We start from the raw sequence: 25,612 nt of genomic DNA on the forward strand, positions 1-25,612 counted from the left end.
GGTGTCCTCACTCAATGTCAACAAAACAAAGGAGACGATTGTGGACTTCAGGAAACAGCAGAGGGAGCACCCCCTATCCACATCGATGGGACAGTAGTGGAGAGGGTAGTAAGTTAAGTTCCTCGGCGTACACATCACGGAAATACTGAATTGGTCCACCCACACAGACAGCGTTGTGAAGAAGGAACAGCAGCGCCTCTTCAACCTCAGGAGGCTGAAGAAATTCAGCTCGTCACCAAAAGCACTCAAACTTCTACAGATGCACAATCGAGAGCCACCTGTCGGGCTGTATCACCGCCTGGTACGGCAATTGCTCCGCCCACAACCGCAAGGCTCTCCAGAGGGTAGTGAGGTCTGCACAATGCATCACCGGGCGCAAACTACCTACCCTCCAGGACACCTACACCACCCAATGTCACAGGAAGTCCATAAAGATTGTCAAGGACAACAACCACCCGAGCCACTGCATGTTCACCCCGCTATCGTTCAGAAGGCGAGGTCAGTACAGGTGCATCAAAGCAGGGACCGAGAGAATGAAAAACAGCTTCTATCTCAAGGCCATCAGACTGTTAAACAGCCACCACTAACATTGAGTGGCTGTGCCAACATACTGACTCAAGTCCAGCCACTTTAATCATGGAAATGTATGTAAAAAAATGTATCACTAGCCACTTTAAACAATGCCACTTAATATAATGTACATATCCTACATTACTCATCTCATATGCTGTACTCTATATCATCTAACGCATCTTTATGTAATACATGTATCATGTATCACTAGCCACTTTAAACTATGCCACTTTACTCTTCTCATATGTATATACTGTACTCGATACCATCTACTGCATCTCGCCTATGCCGTTCTGTATCATCACTCATTCATATACAGGGGGGCAAAAGTATTTAGTCAGTCACCAATTTTGCAAGTTCTCCCACTTAAAAAGACAAGGCCTGTAGGTACACTTCAACTATGACAGACAAAATGAGAAAAAAAATCCAGAAAATCACATTGTAGGATTTTTAATGAATTTATTTGCAAATTATGGTGGAAAATAAGTATTTGGTCAATAACAAAAGTTTCTCAATACTTTGTTATATACCCTTTGTTGGCAATGACAGAGGTCAAACGTTTTCTGCAAGTCTTCACAAGGTTTTCACACACTGTGGCTGGTATTTTGGCCCATTCATCCATGCAGATCTCCTCTAGAGCAGTGATGTTTTGGGGCTGTTGCTGGGCAACACGGACTCTCAACTCCCTCCAAAGATTTTCTATGGGGTTGAGATTTGGAGACTGGCTAGGCAACTTCAGGACCTTGAAATGCTTCTTCCGAAGCCACTCCTTCGTTGCCCGGGCAGTGTGTTTGGGATCATTGTCATGCTGAAAGACCCAGCCACGTTTCATATTCAATGCCCTTGCTGATGGAAGGAGGTTTTCACTCAAAATCTCACGATACATGACCCCATTCATTCTTTCCTTTACACAGATCAGTCGTTCTGGTCCCTTTAAAGAAAAACAGCCCCAAAGCATGATGTTTCCACCGCCATGCTTCACAGTAGGTATGGTGTTCTTTGGATGCAACTCAGCATTCTTTGTCCTCCAAACACGACGAGTTGAGTTTTTACCAAAAAGTTATATTTTGGTTTCATCTGACCATATGACATTCTCCCAATCTTCTTCTGGATCATCCAAATGCTCTCTAGCAAACTTCAGACGGGCCTGGACATGTACTGGCTTAAGCAGGGGGACACGTCTGGCACTGTAGGATTTGAGTCCCTGGCGGCGTAGTGTGTTACTGATGGTAGGCTTTGTTACTTTGGTCCCAGCTCTCTGCAGGTCATTCACTAGGTCCCCCCGTGTGGTTCTGGGATTTTTGCTCACCGTTCTTGTGATCATTTTGACCCCACAGAGTGAGATCTTGCGTGGAGCCCCAGATCGAGGGAGATTATCAGTGGTCTTGTATGTCTTCCATTTCCTAATAATTGCTCCCACAGTTGATTTCTTCAAACCAAGCTGCTTACCTATTGCAGATTCAGTCTTCCCAGCCTGGTGCAGGTCTACAATTTTGTTTCTGGTGTCCTTTGACAGATCTTTGGTCTTGGCCATAGTGGAGTTTGGAGTGTGACTGTTTGAGGTTGTGGACAGGTGTGTATTTTGTACTGATAACAAGTTCAAACAGGTGCCATTAATACAGGTAACGAGTGGAGGACAGAGGAGCCTCTTAAAGAAGAAGTTAAAGGTCTGTGAGAGCCAGAAATCTTGCTTGTTTGTAGGTGACCAAATATTTATTTTCCACCATAATTTGCAAATAAATTAATTAAAAATCCTACAATGTGATTTTCTGGATTTTTTTCCCCCTCATTGTCTGTCATCGTTGAAGTGTACCTATGATGAAAATTACAGGCCTCTTATCTTAAGTGGGAGAACTTACACAATTGGTGGCTGACTAAATACTTTTTTGCTCCACTATCTTTATGCACATATTCTTTATCCCTTTACACTTGTGTGTATAAGGTAGCAGTTGTGGAATTGTTAGGTTAGATTACTTGTTGGTTATTAAAGCATTGTCAGAACTAGAAACACAAGCATTTCGCTACACTCGCATTAACTTCTGTTAACCATGTGTATGTGACAAATAACATTTGATTTGATCAATCAAGATAAACAGAAAAGATTCCACTCGTTTGTGTTTCAGTTATTCTGTTTCTTGTTAAATAAATCTAAGCTCTTTCTTAGTCAGGTGACAGGAGATGGGTGCCTCTGGTCTGGAGCTGTCTGTCAGTGAGCGCTACACTGCTGTATTGTGACAGCTCTGTAAGCCATCTCTCTCTGCACAGGGTGATAATGAGGGCTTTCACAGAGGCAACCGAGCAAACAGCAGGGTCAGGCATCTGCCTGGTGGTACTGCACAGAGATCTGAGGAGATTACACACACATTTGCATGAACAGTCACGCACACACACACACACAACCTAGATATAGATATCTGCAGAGAAGATTCGGAGTAACTCCCCAAATACAGGCTTGTAGTGTCATACCCAAGAAGACTCAAGGCAGTAATCGCGGCCCAAGGGGATTCAACAAAGGAATGAGTAAAGGCTCTGAATACTTGTGATACTTCCGGGGCGTTTTATTTAAAAAAATAGCACAAAAAAAACCATCTAAAAACCTGTTTTTGCTTTGCCAGTATGGGATAGTGTGTCTAGATTGATGCGGGATTTAAAAAAATCAATTTTAGAAAAAGGATGTAATGTAACAAAATGTGGAAAAAGTCAAGGGGTCTGAGTACTTTCCGAATGCACTTTATAAACTCAGCAAAAAAATAGATGTCCTCGCACTGTCAACTGCGTTTATTTTCAGCAAACTTTACATGTGTAAATATTCCTGTGGACATAAGTGTCACACTGACCATTATTTGAGTTATTTGTTTCTCTGTTTTGTTTGGTCAGGGTGTGGTATGAGTGGGCATTCTATGTTGCATGTCTAGTTAGTCTGTTTCTATGTGTTTTGGCCCGATATGGTTCTCAATCAGTGATTGGGAACCATATTTAGGTAGCCTGTTTTGTATTGTGGTTTGTCGTTGTCTCTGATTGGGAACCATATTTAGGTAGCCTGTTTTGTATTGTGGTTTGTGGGTTATTGTCTATGTCATGTTGCACGTTAGCACAGTGTTTCGTTAGCAGTCATGTTCATCTTGTTTGTTTGTTTGGTGTACTTCGTGTTTTCCGTTTAATCATTAAAATATGCATTCACACCACGCTGCGCTTTGGTCTACTCCATATGACAATCGTGACAATAAGAGTCAACAACAGACAAACTGAACAATTTCCACAGACATGTGACAAACAGAAATGGAATAATGTGTCTCTGAACAAAGGGGGGGTTCAAAATCAAAAGTAACAGTCAGTATCTGGTGTGGCCACCAACTGCATTAAGTACTGCAGTTCGGCTCCTCCTCATGGACTGCACCAGATTTGCCAGTTCTTGCTATGAGGTGTTATCAAACTCTTCTACCAAGGCACCTTCAAATTCCCAGACATTTCTGGGGGGAATGGCCCTAGCCCTCACCCTCTGATCCAACAGGTCCCCGACGTGCTCAATGGGATTGAGATCTGGGCTCTTCGCTGGCCATGGCAGAACACTGACATTCCTGTCTTGCAGGAAATCACGCACAGAACGAGCAGTATGGCTGGTGGCATTGTCATGCTGGAGGGTCATGTCAGGATGAGCCTGCAGGAAGGGTACCACGAGGGAGGAGGATGTTTTCCCTGTAAGATTTTCCCTGTAAGCGTTGAGATTGCCTGCAATGACAACAAGCTCAGTCCGATGATGCTGTGACACACAGCCCCAGACCATGACGGATCCTCCATTTCCAAATCGATCCCGCTCCAGAGTACAGGCCTCTGTATAACGCTCATTCATTCAACAATAAACGCGAAGCCGACCATCACCCCTGGTAAGACAAAACCGCAACTCGTCAGTGAAGAGCACTTTTTGCCAGTCCTGTCTGGTCCAGCGACGGTGGGTTTGTGCCCATAGGAGACGTTGTTGCCAGTGATGTCTGGTGAGGACCTGCTTACAACAGGCCTACAAGCCCTCAGTCCAGCCTCTCTCAGCCTATTGCGGACAGCCTGAGCACCAATGGAGGGATTGTGCGTTCCTGGTGTAACTCGGGCAGTTATTGTTGCCATCCTGTACCTGTTCCCGCAGGTGTGATGTTCGGATGTACCAATCCTGTGCAGGTGTTGTTACACGTGGTCTTCCACTGCGAGGACGATCAGCTGTCTGTCCTGTCTCCCTGTAGCGCTGTCTTAGGCGTCTCACAGTACAGACATTGCAATTTATTGCCCTGCCCACATCTGCAGTCCTCATGCCTCCTTGCAGCATGCCTAAGGCACATTCACACAGATGAGCAGGGACCCTGGGCATCTTTCTTTTGGTGTTTTTCAGAGCCAGTAGAAAGGCCTCTTTAGTGTCCTGTTTTCACAACTGTGACCTTAATTGCCTACTGTCTGTAAGCTGTTAGTGTCTTAACGACCGTTCCACAGTTGCATGTTCATTAATAGTTTCTGGTTCATTGAACAAGCATGGGAAACAGTGTTTAAACCCTTTACAGTGACGATCTGGGAAGTTATTTGGATTTTTGCGAATTATCTTTGAAAAACAGGGTCCTGAATAGGGGACGTTTCTTTTTTTGCTGAGTTTACATATGTTTTTAGTTGTTTAAGTTTAAACATATTTTGGACATGTCGACATTTCTACTTAAAAATACCAAATATATCTATCTATATTTAGATTATTGTCCTGCTTCCAGTGTCTGGTGGAAAGCTGACTTAACCAGGTATTGTAGGATTTTGCCTGTGCCCAGCTCAATTTCCACTTCTTTTTTATTGTGTCCCCAGTCCTTAACGTTTGCAAGCATACCCAAAACATAATGCAGCCACCACTATTCTTGAATATGGAGAGTGGTACTCAGTAATGTGTTGCATTGAATTTGCCCCAAACATAACACTTTGTATTCTGGACAAGAAGTGAAATGTTTTGCCACAGATGTTGCAGTACTACTTTAGTGCCTTGTTGCAAACAGGATGCATGTTTTGGAATATATTTTATACTGTACAGGCTCCCTTCTTTTCACTCTGTCAACAATTAGGTTAGTATTGTGGAGTAACTACAATGTTGTCGATCCATCTTCAGTTCTCTTATCACAGCCATTAACTATTTTAAAGTAACCTGAAATCCCTGAGCAGTTTCCTTCTTCTCCGGCAACTGAGTTAGGAAGGACGTGTATTGATGCACCTTCCAAAGTGTAATTAACTTCAACAGGCTCAAAAGGAATGTTCAATATCAGTTTTTTATATATTTACCAATCTACCAATAGTTGCCCAGTCCAGACAACCTATCATGTGACTTGTTAAGCAAACGTTTACTCATGAACTTATTTAGGCTTGCCATAACAAAGGAGTTTAATTTTATTATTCCACTTTGACATTACGGGTTAGTGTGTGTAGGCCAGTTACAAAAGAACTAAAGGTGTGTGAATACTTTCTGAAGGCACTAATAAATAAAAAAATCCACACACACACGTTTAAAAGAAACATTTCATAATTTTTGGTGACAATGATTTAGCCCAATGCTAAATAGAGCATTCTAACCACTTCTTGATCTGATTACGTCCTACAGTACGTGATACAGCCCTCTCTGAAGAGCTGAGCTGATCACACATGGTTGGGGGATGGAGCAGCTCCCTCCTTTCCCCACATGAGGGGTTCAAGTGAAGGGTAAGCCAGACAGAATCAATGCATGTAAGGGCCAAATCAAATCAGGGGATGGCAGGGATGACGGAGTGACTCACCATAACATAATAGGAGATGCTGTTCACCACACGATCCCGGGCGCTGCCCACGGTCTCCAACAGGGCACCCAGCCCGTTCTTAGCCAAGCCAAAGGTGGTCTGAGGGGCACTCTTCACACTGGACACAACTGACATGTAGTTAATCTGCAGTTGATAACCAAGGCCACTCACCAGGTGCTGCAGCCCACCACCACTCTGAAACACAGGGACATGAATGTAATACAAGGTGAGTATCTGAACAATTCTTTACCATACAACAACACCACCTACGCACATGGTATGGCTCATTATACTCTGCTAACCAGGCAGCCTTTTCTGAGCAGCAAATCAACATAAACAGTACAACATGTATTGTACATATGGGTATTGGCTTGGCTGTCTTCTAGGGTGAACCTAGAGGCCAGATTCTGTATGGTTTTGTAACAGCACTTCAGATTTCTTTATCCACGCCCTAAATTATACTTCAGTAGGGGGAGTCTCAGGGAATGTGAGCTGAATGTTAAGAATGTACAGCATTTGATTACATTTTCTGAGAATACCATGAGGTACATCAAGGGTCGCATTGGGAGACTATTTTAGGCCTATTTGAGTGGGGCAGACGTGACCACATCAATCTAAAGAAATACTGTAGCACAGTGGGAGAAAAGACTTCACAGTAAAACATCCTCTAAATGACAATGAAATTACCTAAATTACTATTTAAAAAATGGTAATGTGCATTATGTTTGAGACCTGCTCTAAGGCTGGTATGATGTAAGGGTTTATTGAGGACAATACAGTGCCACTGACACGGCCTGCAACGAAAACATGCGGTCTCTCCTTCACTGCAGCCGAGGTGAGTAAGACATTTAAACGTGTTAACCCTCGCAAGGCTGCAGGCCCAGATGGCATCCCCAGCCGCGCCCTCAGAGCATGCGCAGACCAGCTGGCCGGTGTGTTTACGGACATATTCAATCAATCCCTATACCAGTCTGCTGTTCCCACATGCTTCAAGAGGGCCACCATTGTTCCTGTTCCCAAGAAAGCTAAGGTAACTGAGCTAAATGACTACCGCCCCGTAGCACTCACATCCGTCATCATGAAGTGCTTTGAGAGACTAGTCAAGGACCATATCACCTCCACCCTACCTGACACCCTAGACCCACTCCAATTTGCTTACCGCCCAAATAGGTCCACAGACGATGCAATCTCAACCACACTGCACACTGCCCTAACCCATCTGGACAAGAGGAATACCTATGTGAGAATGCTGTTCATCGACTACAGCTCGGCATTCAACACCATAGTACCCTCCAAGCTCGTCATCAAGCTCGAGACCCTGGGTCTCGACCCCGCCCTGTGCAACTGGGTACTGGACTTCCTGACGGGCCGCCCCCAGGTGGTGAGGGTAGGCAACAACATCTCCTCCCCGCTGATCCTCAACACTGGGGCCCCACAAGGTTGCGTTCTGAGCCCTCTCCTGTACTCCCTGTTCACCCACGACTGCGTGGCCACGCACGCCTCCAACTCAATCATCAAGTTTGCGGACGACACAACAGTGGTAGGCTTGATTACCAACAACGATGAGACGGCCTACAGGGAGGAGGTGAGGGCCCTCGGAGTGTGGTGTCAGGAAAACAACCTCACACTCAACGTCAACAAAACTAAGGAGATGATTGTGGACTTCAGGAAACAGCAGAGGGAACACCCCCCTATCCACATCGATGGAACAGTAGTGGAGAGGGTAGCAAGTTTTAAGTTCCTCGGCATACACATCACAGACAAACTGAATTGGTCCACTCACACAGACAGCATCGTGAAGAAGGCGCAGCAGCGCCTCTTCAACCTCAGGAGGCTGAAGAAATTCGGCTTGTCACCAAAAGCACTCACAAACTTCTACAGATGCACAATCGAGAGCATCCTGGCGGGCTGTATCACCGCCTGGTATGGCAACTGCACCGCCCTCAACCGTAAGGCTCTCCAGAGGGTAGTGAGGTCTGCACAACGCATCACCGGGGGCAAACTACCTGCCCTCCAGGACACCTACACCACCCGATGTCACAGGAAGGCCATAAAGATCATCAAGGACATCAACCACCCGAGCCACTGCCTGTTCACCCCGCTATCATCCAGAAGGCGAGGTCAGTACAGGTGCATCAAAGCTGGGACCGAGAGACTGAAAAACAGCTTCTATCTCAAGGCCATCAGACTGTTAAACAGCCACCACTAACACTGAGTGGCTGCTGCCAACACACTGACACTGACTCAACTCCAGCCACTTTAATAATGGGAATTGATGGGAAATGATGTAAATATATCACTAGCCACTTTAAACAATGCTACCTTATATAAATGTTACTTACCCTACATTATTCATCTCATACGCATACGTATATACTGTACTCTATATCATCGACGGTATCCTTATGTAATACATGTATCACTAGCCACTTTATACTATACTATGCCACTTTGTTTACATACTCATCTCATTTGTACATACTGTACCCGATACCATCTACTGTATCTTGCCTATGCTGCTCTGTACCATCACTCATTCATATATCCTTATGTACATATTCTTTATCCCCTTACACTGTGTACAAGACAGTAGTTTGGAATTGTTAGTTAGATTACTTGTTATTACTGCATTGTCGGAACTAGAAGCACAAGCATTTCGCTACACTCGCATTAACATCTGCTAACCATGTGTATGTGACAAATAAAATTTGATTTGATTTGATTTGATTTGATTTGATAACCTTCTGAAACTCTGCTTCTGTCGCTTTGTCTCGCTGCTCCTCCCAACTGAAGAATCCCATCAATGAGCTCTGAAAGAACAGGCCCACTGTTTCCACATCCTCAAGGTTCTTCATGACATATTCTGTCTGGCAGGGAACAGTTCATTTTCAAAGTCAATTTTAATCATCCATAACAACATATTTGCAAAAAGGTAATAAACAGTAATTGTAACGATTCTCGTCCTCCTCTTCTGAGGAGGAGTAGTAAGAAGGATCGGAGGACCAATACGCAGCGTGGTAAGTGTTCATTATATTTATTTAGAACACTAAATAATAAAACAACAAAGAGAATGAAATGAAACCGAAACAGTCCTGTACGGTGCATACATAAAACACAGAACAGAAAATAAACACCCACGAAACACAGGTGGAAAAAGACAACTAACGACACCTGCCTCTGATTGAGAACCATACCAGGCCAAACTCAAAACACAACATAGAAAAATGAACATAGACAACCCACCCAACTCACGCCCTGACCATACTAAAACAAAGACATAAATAAAAGAATTAAGGTCAGAACGTGACAGTAATAAAAGTTACAGTAATAAAATGATACTCAGTTACAAGTAATTTTTTAGAAGCTTCTATATCATTATGAAAGAGGGTTCAATAAAATAACTTGCCTGGCACACTGTTCCAGTCAATTATTTATAATAGTTTGAGTAGTATCTAGAACTACTGTAAGCCTTATCAAACCCACAACTGTAAGAATATCCTTTCAAAAGAGCTAAGCTTTTGCATTTATTGGCTGACGTCAGACACAAGGCCACTAAGTTGTATCGACTCAGACCATCATCTAATGTACAGCCATTCTCAAACACATCTGGGTAAATCCATTTGAATTCAATCACTTTGACAGAAACCCTTTTGATTTGAACAAAACTTTCCATACATATTTACCCATTGTAGAATGTCAAAACATTCAAGAGATAAATGGTGCTCAAAGTTGACCAATTTGCATACCCCACCATACTATCAAACACCCATGTCTTCGTCACTGGAAAAGATAAGCGGTTGAGATTGATACAATTTGAAAGCATACAAACAGGATTGTCCATTTTTTTTAAATCATTTCCAGAACATTGCTTTTCATATATATTTTTTTTTTGTTATAGCCTACAGTTTACTTGCCGTTAGTCAGCACCTCTAGCAACTTCTTTGTGTGCTTTAGCTCATTCTTTTTATTAAACTTTCAAATGGTACCACAGAGATGGTTGGAGATCCACACAGAGAATGTTGACTTGAATGGGAATATCGGTTTTAAATTATACTGTCAATCCTCTATAGGAAACCTATTGAAACCATAGAAATATAGAATAGATAAACATTTAAGTTGACATTCAACTGTGGGTGGACCGGCATCAATCTTTCATAATATGGTTGGTATACAAAATGGGTGTTCTCTCTCTCTCTCTCTCTCTCTCTCTCTCTCTCTCTCTCTCTCTCTCTCTCTCTCTCTCTCTCTCTCTCTCTCTCTCTCTCTCTCTCTCTCTCTCTCTCTCTCTCTCTCTCTCTCTCTCTCTCTCTCTCTCTCTCTCTCTCTCTCTCTCTCTCTCTCTCTCTCTCTCTCTCTCTCTCTCTCTCTCTCTCTCTCTCTCTCTCTCTCTCTCTCTCTCTCTCTCTCTCTCTCTCTCTCTCTCTCTCTCTCTCTCTCTCTCTCTCTCTCTCTCTCTCTCAAAAATCCCTTTGACCACTTCTTCCACGGGGAAATGTAAGGAGAGTTTTGTTTAAATCAAAAGGAATGCTGTGAAAAAGCAATCTAACTAAGACAACTGCAATAAATACATAAAAGAAGGACCATCTGCTACATTGAATTAATCTGTGTAAAAAGGTCACTTCTACACCTTGGGGAGTACAGTCCCTACAACCAAAAATATCTACAGTGTCAGTAGATACCAAAACTCTACGCGGTAACCAATGAGCTCAAGGATTTTCTTTTAGGTCGATATTTCTTATAAACGATATTTCTTGTGAACTTGTTTTCAGTTCCTACCGCTTACACTGGATGTCACCAGTCTTTGGAATTTGGTTGAGGTTATTCATTTGTGCAATGAAGAAGTAGGGCCAACTAGGAACTGCATAATACTGTTGAGAGTTGCGCAAGACTTCAAAAACAGATAGACCCGTCTTCAATTTGATCGATTATTAACGTTTAAAAATACCTAAAGTTGTATTACAAAAGTAGTTTGAAATATTTTGGCAAAGTTTATAGGCAACTTTTGAAATATTTTATAGTGACAATTGCACACTTTGTAAGCTGTTTTTTTCTGGATCAAACGCGCAAAATAAATTCACATTTTTGATATATATGGACGGAATTAATCGAACAAAAGGACCAATTGTGATGTTTATGGGACATACTGGAGTGCCAACAAAAGAAGCTCGTCAAAGGTAAGGCATGTTTTATATTTTATTTCTGCATTTTGGGGCAGCAGGGTAGCCTAGTGGTTAGAGCGTTGGACTAATAACCAAAAAGGTTGCCAGTTCATATCCCCGAGCTGACAAGGTACAAATCTGTTGTTCTGCCCCTGAACAGACATTTAGCCTAGGAACAGTGGGTTATCATTGAAAATAAGAATTTGTTCTTAACTGACTTGCCTAGTTAAATAAAGGTATAATTTTAAAAAATTGTGTAGCGCCTGCAGGGTTGAAATATGCTACCCTCTTTGTTTAATGTTGTGCTATCATCAGATAATAGCTTCTTATGCTTTCGCCGAAAAGCCTTTTTAAAATCTGACATGTTGGCTGGATTCACAACGAGTGTAGCTTTAATTGAGTATCTTACATGTGTGATTTAATGAAAGTTTGATTTTTATATAAATTTGCCGCGCTGCATTTTCCCTGGTTTTTGGCCAAGTGGGACGCAAGCGTCCCCTATACCATATGAAGCTAAGAGAGCAAACTGAATGATAATTCATAGCGAATGCTATCTAGCTATGGGATACTCCTCTCTCAAGTAAAGTCTTCCTTTGTAATGTTCCTGAGATCTGTGTTTCGTCATGTGAGTTGAGATGGGTGTGTCTTGGCTATAAATTATACTAAGAACTGTTTTGTAAGGACTCTCAGAGAATTCATTTATAGACACTGAATTGATCGGAGAGTCACAGGGCTATGGTAAATCTCATAATTAAATATGGACTTTATGATATAACTCTGACTTGTGTGTGGTTTGCTCTCGATTTGGTAATACAGGAAATTTCCACGACACTGACCAGGTGAATGTTATGATCCCCTATTGATGTCAACTGTTAAAGCCACTATATTTAATGTAGATTAAGGGGAAGTGACAGGTTAAATAATACCTTTAAGCCATGAGACAATTGAAACATGGATCCTGTATGTGTGCCATTCAGAGGGTGAATGGGCAAGACAAAAGATTTAAGTGCCTTTGAACGGGGTATGGTAGGATGTGCAAGGCACACCGGCTTGAGTATGTCAAGAATAGCAACGCTGCTTGGTTTCCTGTTTATATCAAGAATGGTCCACCACCCAAAGGACATCCAACTAACTTGACAACTTTTGGAAGCATTAGTCAACATGGGACAGTATCCCTGTGGAACGCTATCGACAACTTGTAGAGTCCATGCCCTGACAAATGTAGACTGTTGAGGGAAAAACGGATTGCAACCCAATATTAGGAAGGTGATCCTAATGTTTTATACACTCAGTGTACCTCTGGCTGTCTATCTCTCCTTGGGTCTCTCTTCGATGCTTATTTCAGCTGGGATTTCAACTGCCATACTCCAGTAACCCCTGCTGTTATCGAGAACTACTGTAATTGATGTGATTCCCAGAGAGGGATTTGGAATGAATTATGGCTTTAGACTGTGTGTGACATAACCTCCCCGAGAGAGTACGCATTTACTCTAGTAATAACCCAAATAATTATACCTAATTTCATAAATGAACACACATCAAGTAATTCACATGTCAAAATGATGGATAGAATTGTGTCAGTCTTTCGGTCATAAATAAATGATACGCTGGCTGTAAGTAATAGGAATATATTTAATATGAGTCTTTCCACAGGCATGCTCTTCCCTCTCCGTGATGACCTCAACAACAACTCTAAGTTAGGCTAACAGGAGGTCAAAATTCACACATTTTCCCTTATTTGTACTGACCATAGTACCTAATTGGGCTGCCAAATTTGATTTTGATTGGCCAATTCCACTGTTCCAATCCCATCAGCGAAAATGTCATGTTTTAATTTAATTTCCCCACAATTATTTACAGTGTCTGGGGCCGAGACTAAACAGACAGCTGGCTCTTACCAGTGGAGACACACCGGAGATGTGTGTGACCAGGTCCTGACCTTGACTCTTGGCGTGTTGGAGCGTTGCGGCTGTCTGATTGTAGGCACGTCGACACACTGTGCTGGCCAGAGCCCCAAGCCTCCTGTAGCTGGGCGGAAGTCCAGGAGCACTGACACCTGACTCCTGCTCCCACAAAGCAGCAGACTCTGGGGGACAGATAAAGAGCACACAACGGCTGGACAAACGGATACAAAATGTTTCTCTTTTTTACTCAACAACCTAACTCAAAGCATCACATATCATCATTAGCTGACCACTCCTGATGAAGGACAAATAGGATGGACCCTCACTAAGAAAAAGCTAACAAACTTGTAAGAACTTCTAGATTCAAAACTTCTATAGCTGTTTCATAAATCCTGTATCATATTTACTGACAATGTTACAGTTCATTACTTGTGAGCAGAAGGTCACTCTTTGAGTGACTATGTCTTATGTCCATGAGTTCCGAAGAAGGTACGTGCGTTCAGAAAGTAGTCACACATCTTGACTTTTTCCACATTTTGTTGTGTTACAACCTGAATTTAAAATTAATTACATTTAGATTTGTCACTGACCTGTGGAATTGTTTGACATTTTTACAAAATAATAAAAAATGGAAGTCTGTAATGGTCGAGTCAAAATGTATTCAACCCCTTTTTTTTACAGCAAGCCTAAATAAGTTCAGGATGAAAAATGTGCTTAACAAGTCACATAATAAGTTGCATGGACTCCCGTGTGCAATGGTGTTTAACATGATTTTTTTAAATGACTATGTCATTTCTGTACACCACACATACAATAACCGAGTGTGCAAATGCCAAGAGTGTGCAAAGCTGTCATCAAAGCAAAGGGTGGATATTTTGAAGAACCTCAAATATATGTTTTTGATTTGTTTAGCACTTGTTTGGTTACTACATGATTCCATATGTTTTGTTTCTTAGAAAATAGTCAAAAGAAAAGAAAAACCCTGGAATGAGTAGGGGTCCAAACCTGTGGTCTTGTTGTAGGGAAAACACTTCTGGTCCTACTGTGTGGAATGGGGATGTATCATTCTGTAGTTGGTCACTAGCTAGCACATTTGGGTCCTTGGAAGTGGTTTTAATTAATGTTCTGAGAACATTTGGCCTGTTTTGGAAACAATTATTTTTTAGGTTGCAGGGAGGTTCTGAGAATGTTTTATTCTGGTTCTGATAAGGTTTCCCCTAGAGGTTTTATTAACACTCTGAGAACATAAATTATAGGTCATTTGGAGGTTAGTGAATAACTTCATTAAAGCTTTTACTGAATGTTTCAATAAGACTTTTAATAACACCTTATTTTAAAATTACATTCTTAGAATGTTCTCTGAGCTTTCCTAAAGTTCCTGCGTTTTTTTATGGAAAGTTTGAGAATTTAGAGCTTATTGATGTTACTGTGCACAATACAAAAATTCTGAATATTTCCAATAACTGACAAAATAGTTATTATACAGTCTCTGAACGTTCTGAAAACATTGCTTAATAGGGCACACCTGTCGTCAACTTCCGGTGAAATTGGAGGGCGCTCATTTCAAATAAATAATCATACAAATTGTGGATATTAAACATTTAGGTACATACAAGTGTCGTATATGTCGGTTAAAAGCTTAAAGTCTTTTTCATCTAACTGCATTGTCCCATTTATAATAGGCTTTACAGCGAAAGCATGCCATGCGATTGTTTGAGGATGGCGCCCCACATCAACATATATTTCAATCAGCACAGATTTCACAAAAATCACAAATGGTGATTAAAATATTCACTTTTTGAAAATCTTCTGATTTGCAATCCAAAGGATCCCAGCTACAACATGCATGGCCGTTTTTTTAGATAAAATCCTTCTTTATATCCCAAAAGTCTATTTAGTTGGCGTCATCGATTTGAGTTATCCACTTGTTCAACATGCAGAGAAAGAAATCCAAAAGGCTACCTCTAAACTTGTGTTGAAAAGTCAAAAATATGTTTCTATTTAATGCTTAGGTACCCTAAAATGTAATTAAACTATCATTTCTCATGCGGAGAGAAATATGTTCAACAGGAAAGCAAAATTAGCAGATGCGTGTCCTCTTCATCGCACGCACACAGACTGATTTCCAACTCTGACTCCCAGTACTAAAACTCAAAATTCTTCCTCGTTTGGGAAGAAACAAGACTGAAACCTTGAACAAAGACTGTTGACATCTAGTGGAAGCCATAGGAATTGCAATCTGGGAGCTGGATTTGGATATGACCCTATACATTCCATTGGAAGAGCATGGGCTCTCAAAAAACCCCAATTCCGTTTGTTTTTTCTTTAGAATTTCTCCGACCATATCTATTGTGTTATAGTCTCATACAATATTTTAACATTTCTACAATCTTCAGTGTTTTCTATCCAATGGTACCAATTATATGCATATCATGGCTTCTGTGCCTGAGTAACAGGCACTTTACTTTGGGCGCGTCAGTCAGACAGGAAGTGGAGAAAAAAAGACCCTAGCCTGAAGAAGCTTTAGAACTCAAAGGTATCTAAATGTAATCTTCGTAATCCCCAAAAGTAATTATTTGTCATGAGGGGGACAAAAACAATAACTAGTAATGCTGCACACTCCAAGAAAAGGTTACCATCTAATCTTTCTGGTGTAGTCACTTTCTTTTGAGGACAAGCTTAAGTATACAATACAAATGTATAAAATGTTACATTTTTATCATAATGTATTTCCTAGTCAACAAAATTGTGTAAATTAGGCTTGAAATTACTTTTTTTTCAAAATATTGTATAGTCAATTTATACAATAAGATTTCACCTTCCTTATAAAACTCTAAAATGCATATCTGTACATTTAGTGTTAGAGAAAATTTACATATTTCCTAAAGGTCTTTCCTGATCAAAACGTTTGTGTCCCCCCCCCCCCCCCCCCCCCCCCGCTGTGAACGGCTTAGAGCACTAGCTTGTCTTCCAGAACTCAATAGGAACTCGCCTTTCATCTCATATCAATCTTGTCCGTCTATGACAAACAGAAAGGTTTAAAATTATTTTAGATTAGCTATAAAATTTCTCAAAAAATTTGCTACAGTGAGAAAAACCACTCTCCCCTGCTGCGTTACAATGTAAGGATTACAGCCATATGTTTTGTTAGTGCCTTTATAAAAGGCAGATGAGACATACTCCTGTGCCCATGAGAGTCAGGGTGTCATGCTCGTCATAAGGATCGGACCAAGGCGCATTCGTGGTATGTATACATTCTCTTTTTAATTAATGAACAAAAACAACCAAACAAAACGTGAAGTATACAAACTAGTGCTTACAGGCAACTCAACATGGACAAGATCCCACAACTAACAATGGGGAAACTGGCTACCTAAATATGATACCCCCCAATCAGAGACAACGATAAACAGCCTTCTCTGATTGGGAACCATATCAGGCCAACAGACATACAAAAACCCTAGACATATAACCCTAGACATATAACAACTAAAGTACCCACCTTAGTCACACCCTGACCTAACCAAAATATATAGAAAAACAGAGAATGTAAGGTCAGGGCGTGACAGTACCCTCTCGAAAGGTGCAGACTCCCGGCCGCAAACCTGAACCAATAGGGAGGGTCCGGGTGGGCATCTACCCTCTGTGGCGGCTCCGGTTCTGGACGCAGCCACCCCTCCTTACGCTGATCCCACGGCTTTTGTGGAACCGGACCGTGGATCGACGCCGGAGGCCCCGGACTGGGGACCGTCGCCGGACTGGGGAGGTGCACTGGAGACCTGATGCGTGGGACAGGAATAGGTGGAACCGGACTGATGACAAGCACATCAGGGCGAGTGCGGGGAGGAGGCACAGGACATACTGGACTGTGGAGGTGCACTGGAGACCTGGAGCGTAGTGGCACAATGCGTCCTGGCTGGATGCTCACTTTAGCTTAATACGTGCGGGGCGCTGGCACAGGACGCACTGGGCTGTGAAAACGTACTGGCGATACAGTACGTAGAGCCGGCGCAGGGTATCCTGGGCCGAAGAGGTGTACGGCTATGAATGCGCACTGGAGAGATTGTGCGCGTCACTGCATAACACGGTGCCTGACCAGGCACATGCTCCCCATGGTATGCACGGGGAGTTGGCTCAGGTCTAAACCCTACCTCTGCCAATCTCCAGGAGTGCCCCAACAACTGCTTTTTGGGAGCTGTCTCTTGGGCTTTCGTGCTAGCCGTGTCCCCCTATCGTCGCCGTTCCTCTTTCTCTGCCTCCGCCTGCATCCATGGCAGGATCTTGTCCCCTGCCATTACCTCTTCCCAGGTCCAGGATGTCCTCCACTCACTTTTCTCCCGGGCCCAGGATCCCTGCTCCTCTTGAACACGCTGTTTGGGCCATTTTTGGTGGTGGGATCTTCTGTCACATTCGTCATAAGTATCGGACCAAGGCGCAGCGTGGTATGCGTACATTCTCTTTTTATTGAATGAACAAAAACAACAAACAAACAAAACGTGAAGCTATACAAACTAGTGCTGACAGGCAACTAAACATAGACAAGATCCCACAACGAGGAAATGGCTACCTAAATATGATCCCCAATCAGAGACAACGATAAACAGCTGTCTCTGATTGGGAACCATATCAGGCCAACATAGACATACAAAAACCCTAGACATAAAACAACTAGAGTACCCACCCGAGGCACACCGTGACCTGACCAAAATATATAGAAAAACAGAGAATCTAAGGTCAGGGCATGACACAGGGCTACTGCTCAATGCAAGCTATTTTGATCTACGGTGTTCAAAGATCGATTTATAAGCAAAAATTTTAGTGGGCAACCAGTACAATAAGCTCGCAGGTCCCCGAAACAGGGAAATTTACATGGAAGAGGTTAAGAGAACCAGGTGGGAACTTGTGTGTAATGTTCAGTGGAAGTACTGAAATTCCCAAATAAGAATTGTTTCTTAACACCAGCCTTCTAATCATCAGAGCAGCACAGCATGTTCTCTGTACAGAGCATCTAAGAGATGGCTCAGCTCAGAGAGCCTATATACCACACACTGTGTGAGTGGTGGGCGTGGGATGGATGTAGTGAGGGTTGATTAACTTAGGTCAGACAGGGCCAACTGCTTATTCTGCCTGACTATCTGAGGACGGGATCACCTGTACTCCCAGAGCAGGAGGATTAGTCTGGAGAACACCCGAGTGACTTGTCTGGCCAGACAGGGCCACAGGTGGAACCGATAATACCACTTATATAAAATGGGGTTCATTGACTAAATAATGACACTTGCGGACCGGCAGAAGTGCCTATACATTGTGCCCCCTCGCACAGTATAAAAGCAAATAATAGATTGTTCAACAGCCCGAGTCAAACTCAAGAGCCTATTCAATCTGGCAGGCAGGGGGTTTGAGTAAAATATTATTAGAATAATCTCAATTGACATTGAAATGACTAAAACCAAATTGAAACTGTAGAAATGATAATGGTTCTACATTTATAGTCTCTTCACTCTGTCCAGCTTGCTGAAGGTTCCGTTTGGCTCAGTTGGTAGAGCATGACCCTTGCAATGGCAGTGTTGTGAGTTCAATTCCTATGGGAGACCAGTATAAAAAACTAATATGTTTATGTACTGTAAGTGTCACTGGATAAGAGTGTCTGACAAATAATGTAAAATGCTAACACTGATCAAATTCCAAAAGCGATGGATATGGGACAATTTTCGACACATTGACTGCGAAAGAAATATAATACATTTTAATTGCTTCCCTCCAGACCTCGGGGAAGACAGAATGCTACCCGCAGGAGAAATTAGTTTGACACCCCGGTTCTACAGGTATGGTATGGGGATTCTTTATAGATTTCCTTATGGTCTGGCACCTTCTCTAACATCCAGATAGGGTTCCATTTGGCAAGCCAAGTATGTATTTGGCTAATTTAGTTGAATATAATATATTTCCCTTAGATTGTAACAGACTGACTCATGTATGAGTCATCATGTGGAGGGTGAAGAGGTTGTGTCTAGTGCAAGTGCTAGAGAACATCTCATATTCAGGCATTGCTTAGAGATGTTATCACTTTATCTCACTTGTCTAAATCATGCTGTTATGTTCTTTCTGTGTCCTAAAACAAAACATCTCCCATCACCAGTCATCTACTACAGCTGGCCTGCTGTAACCATGAAACTATAGCGCTCCACTGTTTTGTTTCTCAATTGTAGGTTGCCACCTTGTGGTGAAAGTTGAAATGGCTACAGTATACTGTTTAAAATGGGTCAGTGCGATCCGGGATCTTTGGGACGTCCCTCAACGGATAGCAACGACCCTTGTAAATGTTTAGCTGTCATACTCCCATGCCATATCCTTATCTGAACTAACTCAACACATTAAGAAGAAAAAAGATTACGTTTGAAGTATACCATTCTCCTCAGAGGATCCAGGCAGAACATAGTTGACCAGACTCTCAGCCAGGGTCAGTGCAGTGTCTGCTCCCTCCCCTGCAAGGTGGACAGGCTTGCTGTTCAGGACGTAGCTAAATCCATCACTGAAGGCACTCCTGGTCAACTGGAGCCAACTGGATGCCATGCTGAGCACCTTGTCTGAGGTGCCAGCGATGGGGCTGGCGATGCCCTCCTTAGCTGTCTGCACTGTAGATGTGACTGCATCCACTATGCCAGACGCCAGCTGTGTGAAACAGAGGAAAAAGACAGGTTTTAGGGGCAAAAGTCATGCTGTGTAACAAGCATTTTAAATTGACTCAGAAAATAGCTTCCTTGCCTTCTCAGGGGGATACTGCAGAGCTGGGATCTTTTCCTCCAGATGATCCAGCCCTTTACAGGCCAGATTGTTGGCAGCAACAACTAGAGACAATATATTGAGTTTAGAGAAGGTCATTATGTGTTTTACACTGCCGATAACCTCTGAGTATTGAAGACATTGAAAGATGTTCTCTACTCTGTGAAATTATTTAATCACAAATAATACGTTATTAAACATCTCCAGGAGCTAGATAGCAAAAATGCAGATGAGATCAGTCATTTTGGCATTGCTCTCTGAGACAGAATATCTGTGGCACACCTTAGTGACATGCAAGCTGCAATCTGCCTTGGTACTTTCATTATATTGCACTCATTACAACAGATCCTTTTTCCTCACTTGCCAATGGGTTGTGAGCAAAGCTGTAGTGCATTTCCAGATTCAAAACTTTCCTTCATTAAAATGTCTGTGAAGTAAGCTAGAACGTGAGACAATGAAATATTTAAATTGCCCAATTTATCATGAAATCTCAAAGTCTACTTATCACCAGAGAACAGTTTTGCAATTTGTGAATGTGAGTTCAGGACACAGAGTTCATCCAATATAAATTACATTTCACAACCAGGAAATGTAACATCCCCAGAGAGAGTTTCATGACAACTGTGTGTTCTCCCCATCAACAAGTAGAACATAGAAACAGTCAAACCAAGTCTTGTAGACCTGGCTCAGTCTACTAAACCTGGCTCTACTAAGAGCTGGCCCTAGCCCAGGCGTACGGCAGGACACATTTCAGTACTTCCACTGAACATTACACACAAGTTCCCAGACTCAACAGCACAACGGATTTGTTGTCACTACAGATAATCAAACAAACAGCAAACACTCTCAGTGAGAATGAGCTCATTTACTCCTTTTCATGTATTGCACTTCACAGCATCAACATGTATTGAAGGATTACTTTTGAGGTACTGCATGTTCAGGTTACTGTAGTAGATGGACATCACAATCAGGTAATGGTACTGCAGTGTGAAGCAGTATAGACTACTGTACTGTAGTAGCTGAACATACGGTTAATGAACTGATTACATAGCCTATCTATTTGTCTGGACTGGTGGCAGGGTGACTTAACAATTTTTGCAGTGCAGCAATTGATGACAGTTAGCACTAAGGCAGGGAATCAGTGTGCTCACGCTGGGTCTCCAGTCGGTCGATGGCAGGCTGGATGCTCCACACTGCCAGACTGCTGGCAGTCCTGGCCCCCCTCTCATACACCCCACACACAGAGCAGAGGAGCGGGTGGGTCTGCTTGGTGCTAGTGTAGGTCCTCTCAATAACCTCATAGGTAGAGCTCACTGCAGGTAGGCTTAGGAGTCTGACAAACACATTGTCCTGAGAGACATGGAACAACAATTCACTCCTCAAGCTGAGACAGAAATGCTCAACTCTGTCAATGTGCATACATACTGTAGTAGGCTACATATATACATAACTGTTATTATAGTCTGTCAGAGATTTACAGATGAGGGTTAGGATATTGTACTGTAGTGGAATTATGTTATCAGTGCATGAACATGTAAACTGTTTGGAAACCTTACCTTTTCCTGGGCTTTGGTGGATGCTGTTTTCTCTGGAGCCATTATGACTGATCAACTAGGCCTATGTGAATGACATAATGATGAATCATTGTTGCACCTGAAGCAAGTTTGGAACTACTACCAGCATATTGACTTGTAGAAACATTTTATATTGAATATATTATTAGGCTACTACTACAGAAGTAAACCAGCAATTTTTTTTAAATCAAATGTAATATGAATAGAAACTAACCGTCTAGTGTTGAGTCCCGCTGAAGACCGTGGCACATTTAATTTGGTGAGGAACAGAATAACTATACAGACACAACCTGGGGAAAAATCCTGCTCATCACGCCCACTTAAAGGAGAAGTCTACCCAAAATCCAGAATCTCCCAAGTGGTTCCAAACCTTGAAACTATTTCAGTGGAGTTCCCCTCTCTCTCCCTGGATTGCAGAACTGAGACAGCTGCAAAAACAGGTCATGTGACTCGTGACATTCCTGGATGCAGTCCTCGCTCCTCTCCGTTGTCAGTGAATGCATGATTTACAAATCTGCAAACTGTTGGCAAAATCATTGTTTTATTGAATTCGTACGGCCAAATTTGCTATTTTTGTCAAAAGTACATTTGGTACTTTTCAACCAGATTTGTGATTATTTTCTATCATTATTTTATGTAGCCCTCATAGGGAAAACCCTACTCATTATATGCCAATATATGGAGCTGTCTTCAGTATCCTCACTACTTCCAACCCCCCCAAATCAAGCTGGAAATCAAGCTCCATATAAGGGCATATCGTGACATATCGTGACATTTCTAAATAGAAGGGTTTCCCCCATGAGGGCGCTCATGCACAGATTTTACCCATCTCCACTTCAGTGTCAGTCAGCTACCTAAAATAAAACATGTAATTATCGCAAATATTTAATGAGGAAAAGTCAACATTTTGTGACTCAAAAAAGTATTTTTAGACAAAAACAGCTCATTTCAATAAAACAATGTATTTGCAGATTTGTGAATCATGCATTCGCTGACAACAGAGCAGAGTGAGGCCTGCATCCAGCAATGTCACAAATCACGTGACCCCTTTTTTCAGCTGTTGAATGTGTTGTCTATGGAGAATTTGTAATTGTTCTATGTAATTATTGTTGGCTATTTTTATTGTATTTTTTTACATGGAGCACAGGCATTATGAAAGAAAAATGAAATATACTATTTGATCAAAACAAGAATACCATAACGGACTGTTAAGTGCTGTTGGAGTGTATGGAGTGTGAAAGAAGCAATAATTCAACTAACACTGCGTGTTGTCTGTCCCAGAATAAAATAATTTTATAGGCTCCAGTACCATCGTGTCCGTGCATGCTGATTAGTTGCCTTGGAATGGAGTCAGAACCAAAAGGTTACAATTGGTTACAATCGGATCAGCCGATTGCCTAGGGACATCTTCAGCAGTGCCGTGTATCCAGTGCATCACAAGTGGATTTCATTTCATTTTGGTACCTTTCGTATTATAGGGAGTTCTCTCTGAATTCTCTGAATTTCTCTATTTGTTATTTTCAGAGTACATTTCTCAGTCATTTGAGTCGTATTTTTAAACAGTCTCTCACCCAGCATTGAATAAAACAATTATTTTACACATTTTATTTGACTTTTGGGATATTTTACTATTAATACCATGGCAGAAGGTATTGATAGAACCAGACCAGGTAAAGGTTATGGTGGCACTAGGCCCAAAGTCTTAGTGCACTTTGCTGACCCTAGCTCAGTCCTTGATTTACCAGATCTTGGAAACTACTGTGAATATGACACCGTACACTTCAACACCAGGCCCTCTAGTGACCCAGCTACAGAGTTAGGTGTGTTGATGGAGAAGTTAGGCGAGCACATAGGAGACTCAGTGACAGCCAGACTACTATTTGAGGGTGAATGTGGGAAAACAACGCAGCCCTCCAGATGTCACAGTGGCTCAGCCAACTCCAGCCCACAGGGTACAAACCTAGATCTATCTCAGTTGAATGTAATCCTGAAATCTAATGCCAAGGATACACCAGTCTTCAGGGGGATGGGTCAGACAAGTGTGACTTTCTGGAATGGGTTGATGTGATGGGGATTGACGTGAAGAGAAGGAGTGTCCCATTAACCAGCCAGTCAGAGAAGAAGATGAGTAGGCTAAGGCATTCTGAAGCAGCACTATACCAGCAGGTAGCCTAGTAGTTAAGAGCATTGGGCCAGTAACTGAAAGGTTGCTGGATCAAATCCCTGAGTTGACTATGTGAAAAATCTGTTGGTGTCCTTGAGCAAGGCACTTAACCCTTGCTCTGGATAACAGTATCTGCTAAATGGCAAAAATATTTTTGTGTAAACAACGACAGTGCCCCTGAACAGGCATGCCATGTGTGTAAAGATACAGCACACACCACATTCTCCCACTGTCAGTCTAGTCGACTATGTTTCAGATGTCATTCCATAGGTCATGTTAGAGAGACTGCCATATAGCCGCATCTAAGACCCTGGCTGCCCGAGTGACGAGCCAGCCAGAATCCACCAGCTCAGGAAACTAGGTTGCCTGCATTCGGAGAGAAGTGAAGGTAACAGTTAAAAATCCCTCAGTGAAGTACCTGATTACGAGTCAGTTTATTCATCACTTAATGAAATTTCCCAAGAGTCTCCCAAAGTAGTCTCCAGAACACACAGCGTGTTGATAGCTCATATAGCCTCTTTTACACGCCAGTCAAAATTAACAGTCAGATCACAGTCAATGCCATGTTGGATACCAACTCAATGGCCTGCACACTTCTGGGTAAATGAGATTAAGGGGGTACGGCAAACCAGTCAACTGAAAAGGGGATGTAGAGCCAGAGGTTATAATGTCAGTGTGTCATCTTGCGGCTTTGTGATACACCCAGATGCTCCTTACCTTGGTGCCAGCCCAGATGGGACGTTTTTTTTTACCCTGCCACAAATCCTCCTTTTGCCATGGTTCCACCTGTCTCCAGAGAGTGGCAGATACCGTCCTAAAGACATTAATGACACTCAGTTGCACGCCCAATTTTTCAGTTTTTGATTTGTTAAAAAAGTTTGAAATATCCAATAAATGTCGTTCCACTTCATGATTGTGTCCTACTTGTTGTTGATTCTTCACAAAAAAATACAGTTTTATATCTTTATGTTTGAAGCCTGAAATGTGGCAAAAGGTCGCAAAGTTCAAGGGGGCCGAATACTTTCGCAAGGCACTGTATGTACTCATTATGTTTTGCCTGTTCAAAGAGGTGTGTTTATGTTGTCCTTTGCTGAAACCAACTTGAATTATGTGCTGTGTGTGTTTGTCTTCTGAGGGAGTTTTCGAGACTTAGTGTTTGTTGTTTTCCCAGTGTTACTGTGATCCTTCCTTTACTGTGTCTCAATAAATGTTTATGTTTATCCTTAAACGCTGATTCCTCGTCTGGTCTCTTCTCTGCACCTGGGTCCCAACCTCACCATGTCACAGCAAGCTTCAGCCCATCAACATGGACCCAGCAGAGATCACCCAGATCAAGAATGTTGTAACCCACCAAGGAGCACTGCTCACGGCAGCAAGAACAACTCTTCCAGATATCAGAAACACTCTGGGCACTTACCGACTCCCTCTAACCACAGTCCAACCCCAACCCAGGAGGAGCCAATGCCCAAGTCTCATCACCCAGTGCTACAGGCGTCACCGTAGATCCTCAAGGGAACCTGCACAGGGAATCATCCCAGCCCCCTGAGCGGTATGACAGGCCCCCGGGAGGATGCAAGGGGTTCCTCACTCAGTGCTCTCTAATGTTCGAGCTACAGTCCTCCTCCTTCCACACCGATCAGGCCAAGATCGCCTACATAATCTCTCTACTCTC

At 42.4% G+C, this 25,612-nt stretch overlaps 1 protein-coding gene across 1 annotated transcript in view; it reads right to left on the reverse strand.

Annotated features, from left to right (window-relative positions):
• Window positions 1-22,193, reverse strand: part of LOC139416017 (perilipin 1) — a 35,676-nt gene extending 13,483 nt beyond the window's left edge. The window contains exons 1-8 of the mRNA XM_071164255.1: window positions 21,991-22,193; window positions 21,759-21,819; window positions 21,354-21,552; window positions 20,185-20,267; window positions 19,827-20,091; window positions 13,414-13,601; window positions 9,098-9,223; window positions 6,357-6,551 (exon numbers count right to left, since the gene is read on the reverse strand). Coding sequence (XP_071020356.1) covers window positions 6,357-6,551; window positions 9,098-9,223; window positions 13,414-13,601; window positions 19,827-20,091; window positions 20,185-20,267; window positions 21,354-21,552; window positions 21,759-21,800 — 1,098 coding nt within the window. The 5' untranslated portion in view covers window positions 21,801-21,819; window positions 21,991-22,193. The remainder of the gene's footprint in view (window positions 1-6,356; window positions 6,552-9,097; window positions 9,224-13,413; window positions 13,602-19,826; window positions 20,092-20,184; window positions 20,268-21,353; window positions 21,553-21,758; window positions 21,820-21,990) is intronic.
• Window positions 22,194-25,612: the final 3,419 nt, after the last annotated feature.

This window comes from Oncorhynchus clarkii, chromosome 1 (genome assembly GCF_045791955.1).
Source record: "Oncorhynchus clarkii lewisi isolate Uvic-CL-2024 chromosome 1, UVic_Ocla_1.0, whole genome shotgun sequence".
In the NCBI taxonomy this organism is placed as follows: Eukaryota; Metazoa; Chordata; class Actinopteri; order Salmoniformes; family Salmonidae; genus Oncorhynchus; species Oncorhynchus clarkii.